The sequence below is a fragment of the Ylistrum balloti genome, unplaced genomic scaffold (assembly GCF_031769215.1).
Source record: "Ylistrum balloti isolate Yb309-2 unplaced genomic scaffold, AGI_CSIRO_Ybal_v1 Utg370464, whole genome shotgun sequence".
Taxonomy (NCBI): domain Eukaryota; kingdom Metazoa; phylum Mollusca; class Bivalvia; order Pectinida; family Pectinidae; genus Ylistrum; species Ylistrum balloti.
Window position 1 is genome coordinate 133,965 of NW_026782306.1, and position 16,919 is coordinate 150,883.

The 16,919-nt window shown below is 35.3% G+C and overlaps 1 protein-coding gene across 1 annotated transcript; it reads left to right on the plus strand.

The window, feature by feature from the left end:
* Positions 1-1,900: 1,900 nt before the first annotated feature.
* On the plus strand, positions 1,901-13,991 carry LOC132555238 (activin receptor type-2B-like). Its single transcript, XM_060219589.1, has 6 exons — positions 1,901-2,063; positions 3,379-3,717; positions 4,339-4,477; positions 11,356-11,926; positions 12,950-13,219; positions 13,754-13,991. Exons 1-6 carry the CDS (start codon positions 1,985-1,987, stop codon positions 13,943-13,945), a joined length of 1,590 nt encoding a protein of 529 aa, XP_060075572.1. The 5' UTR covers positions 1,901-1,984; the 3' UTR covers positions 13,946-13,991.
* Positions 13,992-16,919: the final 2,928 nt, after the last annotated feature.

The following is a 16,919-nucleotide window of genomic DNA, read 5'->3' on the forward strand; positions in this document are numbered from 1 at the left end:
TCTTGGATTACATTGTACGTACTCAGAGACAATGTTGGATTACACTGTACGTTCTCCGAGACATTGTTGGATTACATTGTACGTACTCAGAGACAATCTTGGATTCACGACATTGTACATACTCCGAGACATTGTTGGATTACATTGTACGTACTCAGAGACAATGTTGGATTACATTGTACATACTCAGAGACATTGTTGCATGACATTGTACGTAATCAGAGACAATGTATGATTCACAACATAGTATGTACTCAGAGACATTGTTTGATTCATGACATTGTACGTACTCAGAGACATTGTTGGATTACATTGTACGTATTCAGAGACAATGTTGGATAACATTGCACTTACTCCAAGACAAAGTTGGATTACATTGTAGGTACTCAGACATTCTTGGATTACATTGTACGTACTCAGAGACATTGTATGATTCACGACATTGTATGTACTCAGAGATAATGTTGAATTACATTGTATGTACTCAGAGACAATGCTTGATTACATTCATTGTATGTACTCAGAGACAATGTTGGATTCACAACATTATACGTACTCAGCGACAAATTTGGATTACATTTTACGTACTCAGACATTCTTGGATTACATTGTACGTACTCAGAGACATTGTTGGATTACATTGTACGTACTCAGAGACAATGTTGGATTCACAACATTGTACGTATTCAGATACAATGTTGGATTAAATTGTACGTACTCAGAGACAATGTTGTATTCACAACGTTGTACGTACTCCGAGACATTGTTGGGTGGCATTGTAAGCACTCCGATACAAATAGTGAATTTGCAAATTTGAATAAATGATATCCATTTGATTTTATCCTTTTATTCCTGAAATAAGTGGCATTAATAAGTAAAAGCATATGATATAATGATATAACAAAAGTTCAAATTAATCATTTCATTTTTTTTTATTATTAGTAAATGATATGACATTGCCACGTAATTTGATAAGTTATGACACTAATCTATTTTAATTATGCTACATTTTGTAAATGTTTGATAAAACTAGGTGGACTACTGTAAATGATTTGCAAAGTATTTTAGCATTGAATGAATTTCTGTTGACATTCATGGGGATATGAATGCAAACATGATAAAGGCAAATCTATCTCTCCTTCATCTATCAATTACCATAGAAGCAAGTAATTTTGCATTGAAAACGAAATACATCGTTTTCTATTAGTGTTTATAAATGTCTTTAAATGATGACCAGTGCCATGTTTGAGAAATTGATATTGATAAAACGGAACCAAATATCACTAGATGACAATCTTATTACTTATTAAGTTGTTTATTTATAAATACACTCATTAAAACTGAGGAGAGTGGTCTTGCATCTACCATATAAATGTATCTCCACCAAATTACTTCTTAAATTAGAATTGTGCAATGTTACTTCGAAACAAACTATCTATTTTTTATGTGCGTGTTGGGACCACAATTATGTCAATTTTCATTAACTATATACAAGTTTCGACACGAAAGCTTTCGGGCCATTTAAATGGGAATGGATTGAAAACCTTTCCAAAGCGATTGTTTAGTCACCATGTAATTTATGTTTATGGGTATATAGTAACAATGATTCCATTTCAAGTTCGTTTGAATGGGACAGTTCGCACCTCTGACGTAAATAATATTTTTTCGACATGTTTTTTTTTTACCGTGGGTCAAACGGGTTAACATTGCCGGAAATCCTTTTCGTCTTTTGTTGTTTAGTTTCAACCTAAAAATTAACAACATCCGGGCAACTCCAAGTGGTGTCGGCCATATTGGAATAAAAGTAAACAGAGTTTTCGGCATTGCGTGCAGAAAAAAACGGAAATTTATATTGAACAACGAAGATTAAGGAGACAGCCCTTAATATGACTTCAAAAGATCATCTAGAGACTCGTATTCTGCAATAAGAAAGAATATTTATTTGTTTTCTTATTGCAGAAGGGATCGATATCCGAGCTGAACCATGAACTCGCACAACTTGTTTCCGAGGCTCTGCTCGATCTTTTGTGTTTTCAGTCTCGCACTATCGTTTCAAATAAGTGGTAAGTTCATCCGATCAGCATTGTAAGGTCTTTGATAGGTTTAACTTCATTGTTTATGTGTTAGAAAAGGTAATTGCCCCATCAGTATGAGGTAGTCTTTGGATACAGCAGTAGCAAAACGGTAATGTCAAGCCTGTATGTATCGTGTATTTGACCCGGCCAGGGACAAACCCCACTATAACCGTACCGAACTCAGTAACAGATATGTGACACCAGATATTTTAGTCATATTTTATTAAATGAACCATTCAACAGCAATATTTTTGTCGTATGTATTGTTTTGAGCTGTAAAACTTTGACCAAAATGCAAAATCAAGTAAAGATCAAAGATGGTGATATTCTGAAATGTAGGTGTCTGATTATGAGAAGACTTAATATTGATAGAATTACTCTTTTGACATTCATCAATCCTAGCTGTTTTGGTAGAATACAACACTTAAATAACTAAATCGAAGTAAATTCTTCCTACATGTTGATGGTCTTAAAGCTTACCTTAAGGTTTATGAGAAGTAAGTAGACACTTTATTAAACATATCATTTTGCAACTCTAGAATGAATGACATTATATATCTTATTTAGAGATGACATTTTCCTAGTACAAACCATCTAATCTTTTGAATAAAGTGTCAAATCCACACATCCTTGATATTCCAGGGGTTACAATCACTTTCGTTCCCTACATTCCTGGAACATGTCATGGCAAAATTGATAAGCTAATCAATTTGATTAGGCTGGAGAGGGTTCCAGAAAAAAACCTGACAAAAACAGACTTTGGAGATTACAAAGAAGAGACCCAACTTCAAAGCCATTACAACGTTATGCGGTCTCGAGATTCATTTGATGTACAACAAAGATCAAACTAGTCTTTTCGTCTTGTACACAAAGTGTTGCAAATGGAACCTTCAATTTTGCCATGCCATGTTCCAGAGGTGCAGAGAATCCCTAGAGCATCAAGGATTTTGAGTTAATTTTGACAAGTTAAAATGAAATGATGTACATATTTTCTGTTAAAATGACCCTCAACATTTAATATTAAAAATGGCATTTCAAAAATGTCAAATTAGGAAAATATCTAATTGAGAGAAACCAAGAAGCGATGGCCAGAACAACAGCACTATTGTAAGAACATCACATGGTAATGTAAATGTGAAGTATCTTTTGTGACACAAAACAAACATCAGGTTATGTGGGTTATGGTACACATTGAACCTTCAACTTGCTTTCAACACGATCCATTACTGTTAAATTGGCATGGCTCAGCAGATCTCATTAGCATATGCTATAAATTTCATTTATGGTGTTTTTTCTTTGACAGCTGGATCAACTATTGAGGGAAAGACGTCTGAAGTGCCAAAGTTACGCTGTGTTGTGTATAAAGATCGATGTAACAGTAGCATTGAGCACTGCGAAACAGTTCAGGAATGTGATGCGGAAATGCCACACTGTTTCTCGGCATGGCGTAACACCTCCAATGGTATAGACATTATGAGACAGGGCTGCTGGACAGACAAGGATATGTGTGATCAGGAAAACTGCATCCAGAGTCAGGAAATCACAAGTGTGCTATTCTGTTGTTGTAACAAACCCCTGTGTAATCAAGACATTACACCAATGAACTACCCTCCCACCACCACACCCAGCACTATAGGTACAGGTAGGTCATTTGTTTCTAAAGTGTTGTATACATATATAATGACATGTCTTATTCACTGACCTTGCTAGTTTTTCAAATTGGAGGCTGACCACCTAGCCACATAATCAGGGCCTAGCTTGGTGACTGAGGGATGGACCCTGGTAAATGGTTGGTTAAGATGAGGTCATTTTACAGATAATTAAGTAGTTATAACCATGTTTATACTAGGTTTATACTACGAATTCAGTCAAATAACAAATTCAGCAAGAAAATGGTTTGAAAAACAATCTTTATGATGAAACAGTATGCAAGCACTCCTCAATCAATACCAATGATGATGGTGGGCTATTTAAATCACTCAGTGTTTGTGGTCCTTCAGTCTGTGGTCTGTCAGTCTGTAAACAATTTTTCTCGTGAGAATTTTGGAAAGTTGGCAGGTATGTATTTCCCTTTGAAATATTGTCTCAATTTTTTAAGAATATCATGCTATAGATACTTAATTGGTGAACATGATGACATGTCATTCTGGATGTAAGTCAAAATAATGTAAGAATTTCAAGTAGACATCTGTTGAGCAGCTTGTTTGCATTTTGTTGGTGATCTGTTTAAATTCTTAATGCAATTGTTTTTCTTTTTTGGCAGATACCTCATCAACAAAGACAAATCCGCCAGAGGATAAATTATTAAAAACTCTACTTTACTCCATAGTTCCTATTATTGTCCTCGTCATAATCATCATTGGCGTCTTTTTCATGTGGAGATTCTACTTCAAAGAAAACAGGTAAAAAGACCATATTCTTAGGCAGTGGTTTGGTTCCAGTTCGTTGTATGCATTTGTAACAGGATCTAAAGATGCCCAGTTTGTAAAAACTGCACAGTAGGACAGGTGTTGGTTTGAGGTTTTTTGAAATGATTACAGTAACACTGTAAATATACAAAACATATCTACAATTAATTATACACAAAATAACCTCACACTCAAATCTTTTCATGTAAGTAAACTGAGTTCATTTGTTGCCGCTGTACAACACAGAACGATAACTGTTCAAGTTCCTCACAAAAATAATGTTATATGTAGCTATACTGTGGTACAACATTCTCCCTTGTAATTTCCCATGTACATGTTACTCAGAAGTGTATAAACATGTACCCTGTCAGGTTTGTTCTGGGAATCGAACCCCGGGGTGGGGTGGGGGGTGGTCGAGGTGAAAGGCGAGTGTGTTACCACTGTGCCATCCAAATACATGTCCCTCACCATATACAGACATTAGTAATCTGGCTCTGACCTGCTAGCATACTTTCCAGCTGTACTTATGATAATGAAAAGCTTCTCTGATAAATGAGTCGCACTAATTGGTAACTACAGTTGACCATTACTCCTGTAGCACCTTGACCTATCTGTGACCCAGCATCTGTGACTGACTTAGATTGTTTGATGTTCTTGTTCTGAAGATATGGTGATAGAAGTCTGGATGGGTTGACCAACTTCAGTCTGTGATGGAAAGCTTCAAAATACAACACATACAAATATGACGATTTCTCTGTACTCTCAATAACAAAAAGGTCCAGGCTGTTGATTCTTTAATATAAGTGGATGAATTGCTACCAATTTGTTCAAATAATTGACTGACCTATAGTCAAGAATTCTTGGGTTAAGTGAGTTGAGATCTTAAAATTTCGTTTTCAGCAAGCTATAGGTTCGGAGTAATGGCATTTCTGCAGTAGCGTGTATAAAGAATATCATTTCATGTTTCATTTCATGTAGTGATACCCTAACTGTAGTGATACCCCACCTGTAGTGATACCTGTAGTGATATCTGTAGTGATACCTGTAGTGATATCTGTAGTGATACCCTACCTGTAGTGATACCCCACCTGTAGTGATACCCAACCTGTAGTGATACCTGTAGTGATACCCAACTGTAGTGATACCCTACCTGTAGTGATACCCCACCTGTAGTGATACCCTACCTGAAGTGATACCCCACTTGTAGTGATACCCTACCTGTAGTGATACCTGTCAGGGCTAGCTCTGGGTCAAAATTCAGTTTCGCCAAACCAAATTTTTTTTGCTATAAGCGCGCGAACAGATTCCGGAACTCGCCCTCATCCTCACCCGACGAGCCCTTAATTCCCTCATATAATAATAACACATATGCTAATTATATAATTACATTATTTATTCACTGTTTTAACAACAATACATCAAACATAATACAGTATATGGTAAAAGAGTTTATAAACATGAAATTATTACAGGCCTTCTGCATCTCGACAGTTTGCTGTTGTATTGCCAAAGCAGCAGAGTCAGAGTTCTCATCTGTAAAATTGAAAATAAAATTTAGAATAGAATTGGACGTTTGCAGAGAGACACAGGATTACATCGAACCTTATTTTACACCATCAAAGTATTATACTTATTACAGTAACTTCCTAAGTAATATATCTCTTAAAAACACTTCAGAGATAATAAAGACATAATCGTTAAACTAAAAGATTGTGTTTCTAATTCATGTGCCAAGCAGGCTGTAATGAGTAACTACATTGTACCATCCTCCAGGCTGTTTAGTATTTCTGAATTACTTAATCTAAATTTACATAATTTTCTGTTCATAAATGATGAATAGTTGTATATACCTGATCCTTTCTCATGCTTAACCAAGCACTCTTTCTTACTGCAGCCATCAGTGAAACTATTTCTAACTAATGCCTTCATACGTATGTCACAAAACATGAGCTTTTGCTCTGGGTCATATTTTAGCCATGGCCTGCCAATTTTTCAACTATTTAGAAACTTTCTTGAACTACTGCCCTTGTTAGTAACCTGATCAGGGCTGTCATTTTCCTTTTCAATAGATGGTGTCTTAAAACCAAATGATGACAATCTGGGTACTTTCCCATCCCTATCACTAAAGGGTAGTTTACGTTTTCCCATTTCATCTAACGATCTATCTTAGTGAAGGGCCAAATCTGATGTGACCAAAATTTGTACAAAAATATAAAACAAAATCGGCAACATAGTGTAAAAACAACAAAATTATACTTATGTTTCTTGTTATTTTAATAGTCGATCAAAAAGGTTAAGAAGCCTATTTCGGGCCCTTTCAAATACACTAGTTTACTAAGTTATGTCTGCAGAAATCACAAACTCGTGCCCAATTAACGACATCGACACACCTAATGATCGACCTACCGTAAGCCAATTCCCGATAAAACAACATCTTTCCTTCAGCTAACTTACCTTATTGTTCACGGCAGAGGCTATCTCGGATTGAGACAATGGAGACATCATTGGATAATTGGCGATGTTGCTGTTTAGACAGGTAAACGTTGCTGTCAAAACACAAAAGAGTTCCGATAGCTGACCTTGCCCCAGCTGCGGAAGTCAGTCAGCCGTGACCGTGTAGTACACAACGATGTCGGAGCAAAATTTACCTGTGTCACTCGTTACAAATAAGTTAAACGCCACTGATTTTTCTCTATACAGTCATCAGTGACTGGAAATGTCTCTAATCGGCATTTTCGCCAATAGAAATTTGAAATCGCCAATCTCATTTCACTTTTGCCAATGGCGCCATTGGCGATCGCCAGCGCGAGCCCTACCTGTAGTGATATCTGTAGTGATACCCTACCTGTAGTGATACCCCACCTGTAGTGATACCCCACCTGTAGTGATACCTGTAGTGATACCCAACTGTAGTGATACCCTACCTGTAGTGATACCCTACCTGTATTGATACCCTACCTGTAGTGATACCCCACCTGTAGTGATACCCTACCTGAAGTGATACCCCACTTGTAGTGATACCCTACCTGTAGTGATACCTGTAGTGATACCCTACCTGTAGTGATACCTGTAGTGATACCCCACCTGTAGTGATGTATGTAGTGATACCTGTAGTGATACCCTACCTGTAGTGATACCTCACCTGTAGTGATACCCTACCTGGAGTGATACCCTACCTGTAGTGATACCCCACCTGTAGTGATACCTGTAGTGATACCCCACCTGTAGTGATGTATGTAGTGATACCTGTAGTGATACCCTACCTGTAGTGATACCCCACCTGTAGTGATACCTGTAGTGATACCCTATCTGTAGTGATACCCCACCTGTAGTGATACCTGTAGTGATACCCTATCTGTAGTTATACCCCACTTGAAGTGATACCCCACCTGTAGTGATACCCTACCTGTAGTGATACCTGTAGTGATACCCTATCTATAGTGATACCCTACCTGTAGTGATACCCCACCTGTTGTGATACCTGTAGTGATACCCCACCTGTAGGGATACCCTACCTGTAGTGATACCCCACCTGTAGTGATATATGTAGTGATACCCTATCTGTAGTGATACCCTACCTGTAGTGATACCCCACCTGTTGTGATACCTGTAGTGTTACCCCACCTGTAGGGATACCCTACCTGTAGTGATACCCCACCTGTAGTGATATATGTAGTGATACCTGTAGTGATACCCTACCTGTAGTGATACCCTACCTGTAGTGATACCCTACCTGTAGTGATAGCCCACCTGTAGTGATAGCCCACCTGTAGTGATACCCTACCTGTAGTGATACCCTACCTGTAGTGATACCCCACCTGTAGTGATAGCCCACCTGTAGTGATACCCTACCTGTAGTGATACCCTACCTGTAGTGATACCCCACCTGTAGTGATAGCCCACCTGTAGTGATACCCTACCTGTAGTTATACCCTACCTGTAGTTATACCCTACCTGTAGTGATACCCCACCTGTAGTGATACCTGTAATTTTATATGTGGTGATACCTGTAGTGATATATGTAGTGATACCTGTAGTGATACCCCACCTCTAGTGATACTTGTTGTGATACCTGTAGTGATACCTGTAGTGATACCCCACCTGTAGTGATACCTGTAGTGATACCCCACCTGTAGTGATACCTGTAGTGATACCCCACCTGTAGTGATACCTGTAGTGATACCCTACCTGTAGTGGTACCCTACCTGTAGTGATACCCCACCTGTAGTGATAGCCCGCCTGTAGTGATACCCTACCTGTAGTCCTACCTGTAGTGACACCCCACCTGTAGTGATATCTGTAGTGATACCCTACTTGGAATTGATTATGTGACATACCTGCTTCACCCAGTCAACAAACAAACTAGGTTTAAGGGTAACTGCTGTTCTTGGTAGAGGGAAGGGGCGAATGGAATGGAAACAGTGCTGTCTGTTACATTTGAACAACTTACGACATATTAAACAAACATTTACAGCATAAATCTCAGAATAAAGAGAATGTACAAAACTTAAATGAAAACAGAATGTACAGAACTTTCAATGAAAACAGAATGTACAAAACTTAAATGAAAACAGAACGTACAAAACTTTTAATGAAAACAGAATGTACAAAACTTTTAATGAAAACAGAATGTACAAAACTTAAATGAAAACAGAATGTACAAAACTTTTAATAAAAACAGAATATACAAAACTTTTAATGAAAACAGAATGTACAAAACTTTTAATGAAAACAGAATGTACAAAACTTTTAATGAAAACAGAATGTACAAAACTTTTAATGAAAACAGAATGTACAAAACTTCAATGAAAACAGAACATACAAAACTTTTAATGAAAACAGAATGTACAAAACTTTTAATGAAAACAGAATGTACAAAACTTTTAATGAAAACAGAATTTACAAAACTTTTAATGAAAACAGAATGTACAAAACTTTTAATGAAAACAGAATGTACAAAACTTCAATGAAAACAGAACATACAAAACTTTTAATGAAAACAGAATGTACAAAACTTTTAATGAAAACAGAATGTACAAAACTTATATGAAAACAGAACGTACAAAACTTTTAATGAAAACAGAATGTACAAAACTTTTAATGAAAACACAAGGTACAAAACTTAAATGAAAACAGAATGCAAAAACTTTTAATGAAAACAGAATGTACAAAACTTTTAATGAAAACAGAATGTACAGAACTTTTAATGAAAAGAGAATGTCCAAAACTTTTAATGAAAACAGAATGTACAAAACTTCAATGAAAACAGAATGTACAAAACTTTTAATGAAAACAGAATGTACAAAACTTTTAATGAAAACAGAATGTACAGAACTTTTAATGAAAAGAGAATGTCCAAAACTTTTAATGAAAACAGAATGTACAGAACTTTTAATGAAAAGAGAATGTACAGAACTTTTAATGAAAACAGAATATACAAAACTTTTAATGAAAACAGAATGTACAGAACTTTTAATGAAAAGAGAATGTCCAAAACTTTTAATGAAAACAGAATGTACAAAACTTCAATGAAAACAGAATGTACAAAACTTTTAATGAAAACAGAATGTACAAAACTTTTAATGAAAACAGAATGTACAAAACTTCAATGAAAACAGAATGTACAGAACTTTTAATGAAAACAGAATGTACAAAACTGAAATGGAAACAGAATGTACAAAACTTTTAATGAAAACAGAATGTACAGAACTTTTAATGAAAAGAGAATGTCCAAAACTTTTAATGAAAACAGAATGTACAAAACTTCAATGAAAACAGAATGTACAAAACTTTTAATGAAAACAGAATGTACAAAACTTTTAATGAAAACAGAATGTACAGAACTTTTAATGAAAAGAGAATGTCCAAAACTTTTAATGAAAACAGAATGTACAGAACTTTTAATGAAAAGAGAATGTACAGAACTTTTAATGAAAACAGAATATACAAAACTTTTAATGAAAACAGAATGTACAGAACTTTTAATGAAAAGAGAATGTCCAAAACTTTTAATGAAAACAGAATGTACAAAACTTCAATGAAAACAGAATGTACAAAACTTTTAATGAAAACAGAATGTACAAAACTTTTAATGAAAACAGAATGTACAAAACTTCAATGAAAACAGAATGTACAGAACTTTTAATGAAAACAGAATGTACAAAACTGAAATGGAAACAGAATGTACAAAACTTTTAATGAAAACAGAATGTACAAAACTTTTAATGAAAACAGAATGTACAAAACTTAAATGAAAACAGAATGTACAAAACTTTTAATGAAAACAGAATGTACAAAACTTAAATGAAAACAGAATGTACAAAACTTCAATGAAAACAGAATGTACAAAACTTTTAATGAAAACAGAATGTACAAAACTTTTAATGAAAACAGAATGTACAAAACTGAAATGAAAACAGAATGTACAAAACTTTTAATGAAAACAGAATGTACAAAACTTAAATGAAAACAGAATGTACAAAACTTTTAATGAAAACAGAATGTACAAAACTTTTAATGAAAACAGAATGTATGAAACTTTTAATGAAAACAGAATGTATGAAACTTCAATGAAAACAGAATGTACAAAACTTCAATGAAAACAGAATGTACAAAACTTCAATGAAGACAGAATGTACAAAACTTAAATGAAAACAGAATGTACAAAACTTATATGAAAACTGAATTAACAAAAACATAAAACAGAATTAACAAAAACATGAAAAAACTGAAAAAAATATGGTTTCAGTGTTGAAATTTTACCTTTACAATTTTAAAAAGGAATATAGTTTAAATATGGTGTTTAGTATGAAATGATCTTTGTTGTGCTTTGGTTTAATTTATAGTATGACCATGTACTGTTATGTTGGTAGATACATGCAGCATCACCAACTCTCCACGGGTGACCCGGAGCTTGATCTTCCTCCTTCACCACATCCTCTTCGCCCAGTACAACTGGAAGAGGTCCGGGCACATGGACGTTTTGGAGTTGTCTGGAAAGGGGTCATGAGTGATCAAGTTGTAGCTGTCAAAATCATGCCATTTAAGGAACGCTCATCCTGGATGACTGAACAGGAGATCTATAAGCTACCTCACATGAAGCATGAAAATCTACTTGCGTTTATTGGTGCGGAAAAGCGTGATGAGAATCTCTGGCTGATCTCGGTGTTCCATGAATATGGATCGCTGTCAGACTACCTCAAAGGCAATACCATCACTTGGAGTGAGCTCTGCAAGATTGCAGAAACCATGACCAATGGCTTGGCATATTTGCATGATGAGATCCCACCAGCTCGTGGGATGGAAGGAAAGCCATCTATAGCTCATCGGGATTTCAAGAGTAAGAATGTGCTCTTGAAAGACGACTTGACTACTTGTATTGCTGATCTGGGTTTGGCAATCAAGTTTGAACCAGGCAAAAGCCCAGGAGAAACCCATGGTTTGGTATGTGTGTTTTAAGCTTGCATTTTGTTAGAAAATTCACTGTGTGTTTTAACATAAAGTTAGTCAAATTTTGTCATGTCTTGGCTGAGAAAAAATTGATTTAAGATATTCCTGTGATAATTATAAATCTATATACTTAAGATTTTTTTCAAAAATGTTTTCTTAGATGTGTTGTGATGTGGCAATGGGTGTCAACACTTCCCACTGCCCCATCTTTAAGGTCACGGGTCAAATTTAAAATCTTCAAATAACTTCTAATCAACCAAAAAGTTGCTTGTAGGTTCTTGGGAAATTGCCTCGAACCATGGTATAGTTCACAGGAATCAAATTTTTAAAGCTCCTCTGAGTAACAAAAAGACAAAAGAATCAAGATATGTAGCTTGTAAATTTCAGGTATTTAACATCATATCAATAAATATATGAAATGTTAATGTTTCTGTGAGAAGCATTAAGCAGTGCAGGCTCCCCAGGCCCCTTCCTCCATTTGTTTATATCTGTTTTTTGTGCATCGGTGATTGGTCTCCATGCTACAGAAACAACTACCAAGACCAAGTTGTTCTTGCCCGTCTTCAGATGAGCCATACATACCTTACACATTCATATACATTTAAAAGGCGAATATAAACCTCGGTGCATAGGATGTGATGAGCCATTCACTGTTAAACATTTTTTATTGGACTGCATTGACCTTCTGTCTGCTTGAGAATTTAATGTTACAAGTCTAAAGACCATTTTTTGAAACTGTTGAGATTTGTAAAATTCTAGGTTGTCTGAAAGATGTTGGTCTTTATAATACATTATAACATACCATTTTAATCTTTTGTGATGATATACCTATATAAAATTTTTAGCATTTGTCTTTTACCTTTCAATGTGATGTTATTTGATGTTATTTCCTTTTTGAATCGCGGTGCGTTTTACCGGTCGATGGCTCTTATGACCTTTTGCTTGTTTATGGGCCGTTAAGAATGTAATAATCATAATAATAATTGTAGAAAAATATGTATTATTCAATAACTTCAGGTGGGGACAAGGCGTTACATGGCTCCAGAAGTTTTGGAAGGTGCAATCAGTTTTAACAGAGATGCTTTCTTGCGTATTGACATGTACGCATGTGGCCTTGTGATGTGGGAACTCCTGTCACGGTGTTCAGGATCAGATGGCCCAGTGGAGGACTACCAGCTGCCGTACGAGGAGGAGATTGGCTCACACCCAACACTTGAAGATATGCAGGAGTTGGTGGTGATGAAGAAGATTCGTCCCACCATAAAGGATTATTGGATGCGACACGTGGTGAGTTTGGAATGACAACCATCATCACCCATCCACACAAGTTACTTCAATGATTTTAGAACAATTAAGAAACAAGCTATGATATCTCAATGATCAATCTTCTATGAGTACAAATTTGTTGGACAATGTATAATGTGTAATTTAGAGCTAGAATCTGTTTGGACAAATGTCTGGGTAAAAACTTGTGGGAGAAAAATGCTTTCAATACTTTAATTTAAAATAAGCACATTTATTTATGAAATGTATTTTGGGCCAATTATAAATATAGTACTTACATTGCCACACGATGTCATTTCAGTACTCAAACACAATCATTCGGTCATTTACAGAAGATCCGACTTTCTAAATATCTTTATACTATACTGTAAAGAGTTCAATTTTGATTTTTTTTAAAATAAATTTTCACTTGAAGACTTGAAATGCCTTAGTCAGGTTAATAACCTTTAACAAGATTCATGACCTTGTAGGATAAGATAAAAAAAAACTGTGTGTAGTTTACTACTGGAGATAACTATTCTTCATTTAACATTACAGGGACTGGAGGCACTGATCCCCACTATAGAGGAATGTTGGGATCAGGATGCAGAGGCACGGGTGTCGGCTGATTGTGTCCACGAACGTCTCCTACAGATTGGTCGCACACTCAACGTATCTAACTCAACTAACCACCTACTCTGTCCCAACCAGGAAACAACCCACTACCAAATATCCACCATCTCATCGTAGCTCAAACTCTGCCAAAGTGGGGAGGGGAAAGTAATGGCAGTACAAAAGGGACAAGGGAGGGAAAGGGAAGGGCAGTGCAAGTCAAAGGGGAAGGGTTAGGGTAGGGCTGTACATTACACAACAGATTTTTAGAGGCAAGAGAATGGATTTATTGACAATGCTGGGGAAACGAGGGTGAAAGCCAAGGTTGTAACTAGTGAAAAAGGACACTACAGTACCTACATATATATAGAGCTTCTCAAATCATAATGCTACAGCGACAATAGACGCTTTAATGAATTATAGAGTTTTGTGATTTAATTGTTGTGTATTATGAATCACATCCCACCTCAGGAGCTATATGACAATGTGGGATTTCGCCTCTCTCATTATATACAGAGGAGACGACCAGTTATACAGGTGACAGACGTACAAGAGGTGCAGAACAGACAATTCTGATACACGGATGAACAATGGGTCCAGGGATTCAAGCATTATAGCAGCTGTAATGCTAAGTGTAAGGAACTGTTGAATATGAAGAGGGGAAAATAGCATTTCAGAGGAAGAAACTTATTCTTAATGACAGAAACAAATTGTGCAAAGCAGTATCTAGATGTCATTGTTCATCAGGATAATTAGCTGCCAAGTAAATTTTTTTTTTTTTTAAGTTTCATTGTCTGAAATAGTGGTCCTGACCTGATATTAAAGGGCATGTTTTATATAGTCAAAACATTTTCAATTTAAAGAAATCTTCAGAAATATATTATTAACTCTGTGGATCACTATGGGTCAGGAGAATTTTTTTTAGTGCATATTGCCGTAAGAATTACGTTATTATCTATACATAATGTTTTTAGGATCATTCTCATAAGATACCATGTTCATGTTATTGTTCATCAATTCAACATTTAAAATTGTTCAAGACTTTCTGAACCTGTTGAACAAGTGTTCATAGACGTTGGTTGGTATTTGAACAGGGGTCTAGTTGATAAACTGTTTTATATGTATTTGTGGCCAAGTTGGATCACGAGTTTGTTTTGTGTTTGTTGTAACTCATCTACGTGTTCCGTGACATAGAGCATTGTATCTAGGCTTTGTGTTGTGGCTGTCGTTCTCTAGGTTTTAATCACATACCAGAGCAGACTGATTATGAGTATTGGAAATATCAAATTCAGGTATTTAAACAAACTTTTGCCAAAACATGTCTGTTATAAAGAATACTTTAAGAATCTGCTGGGGATGTTTTTTCTTGGCAGCCATAGTAATTAATTGCTCTTTTTCTCTCAAGTCTGCATAACGGAATTAGACAACCCAAAATATTGTGATAAAATCAAAGGGGAGAACTTGGCATTGTTAACTTCAATATGAGTGCTCATCATCATCATCATATCATCATCATATCATCATATCACCATCATCATCACCATCATCATCATCATCTCATCATCATCATTTTCTTCTTCTTCTTCATTATCATTTTTATGATCGTCTTCATCATCATATCATCATATCACCATCATCATCATTACCATCATCATCATCATCATCATCATCATCATCAATGATATTTGACATGAATACCTCATACATTTACTTGTTATAAACATGTTTTTCTCTTTCGATTTCCCTTCCTCCCATCCACCTCACCAGTGTTGATACAACCAGTAGAACAGTGTCGGATGATAAATGCTATTCTTGGAGCTCAACCTTCATCTAGTTATGTGTCATATGTAATTAATATGTACAGTTGTTGTTGTATCCCTTCTGTCTGGTTAAACTTAGAAACTAATTTTAATATACCTCATGTAAATGGCATAATCTATATACCTCATGTAATAAGACAGATTTACAATGGTTACAAATCAAATACAAGGTGTGAATTGTTTTATCTAAATTAAAGAATTTGGATGAAAATATGTTGATAAGTATAGCAGAGCACAATATGATTCTTAGTGCTGATGCTAAGGACCTTGGATGTGGATCTTTTATAAAAACGACAAACATTGACATCGTACTTATCGTGTACGTATTTTGATTTCTATATGAACACCCATGTACATATTTCTATCTACAATCAAATTAAAACTCGTGAAGCCATATGTAACTATTTTCCAATTTTAACCAGACAAGAAAATCACCCCTCTCCTAATTCCATCTTTAGACATTTTAAATTATGTGTCGAAAGAGGAGCAATTCAGACCCTTGTATATTTGTTTATTCATTAAGAAACATAATTTATTTCTCCAGCATTTGTAAATAGCAACAGGAGAGAATGATTAGCTAGTACTTGTTTGATGTTAATTATTCTGTATTCAGTTGTGTCACAGTTTTCTTGTTCTGTAAAAAGTGCTGTCACTGATAACATCTTAAAATAATTCTTTTTTAATAGAAAGGATAAAAAAACCCACACTTTTTATCATTATTCTTTCTTATTTTCACTCAATAATATGTTGAGTTGAAATTGATTTCTTTTTAAATGTATGTTATCAAGGGCAGACCGTGGAGGAGGTTAGAACTGCACATTATCAATTTGTAATGAGATGATGCATTTTAAAATTCAAACTTTTACTTTTTATTTCCCACTCCAAAAATAACATAATTATTCTGATTTCACACTGTACAATATTTTTAATCTTTTTGAGTTTTTACGTTTTTAGTTGTAACATTCTGAATCCTCCCCAGGTGATGTACAGTCTGCAGAGAATTCCCTGTGAAATTCCCATAGAAAGGATGGATTGTAAGGAAACTCCTTACCTTCCATATTTGATCTTTCTTATGGATTTAGGGAAGTATCTCTTGAGAATTTCATTGAAAAAAGGGTTAAACTGGGACTAAATGTACCAAAATGTTATGTGGAAATGACAGAAGGAAAGTGACACAAATATGTCCAAGTGACGATATATGTTGTATATTTGTTAAAATTGTTTGTGAAAAAAGCTGTGAAAAAAATTCATTCTTTTTAAATAACCTGATTTGCATATTATTACAAGAGTTT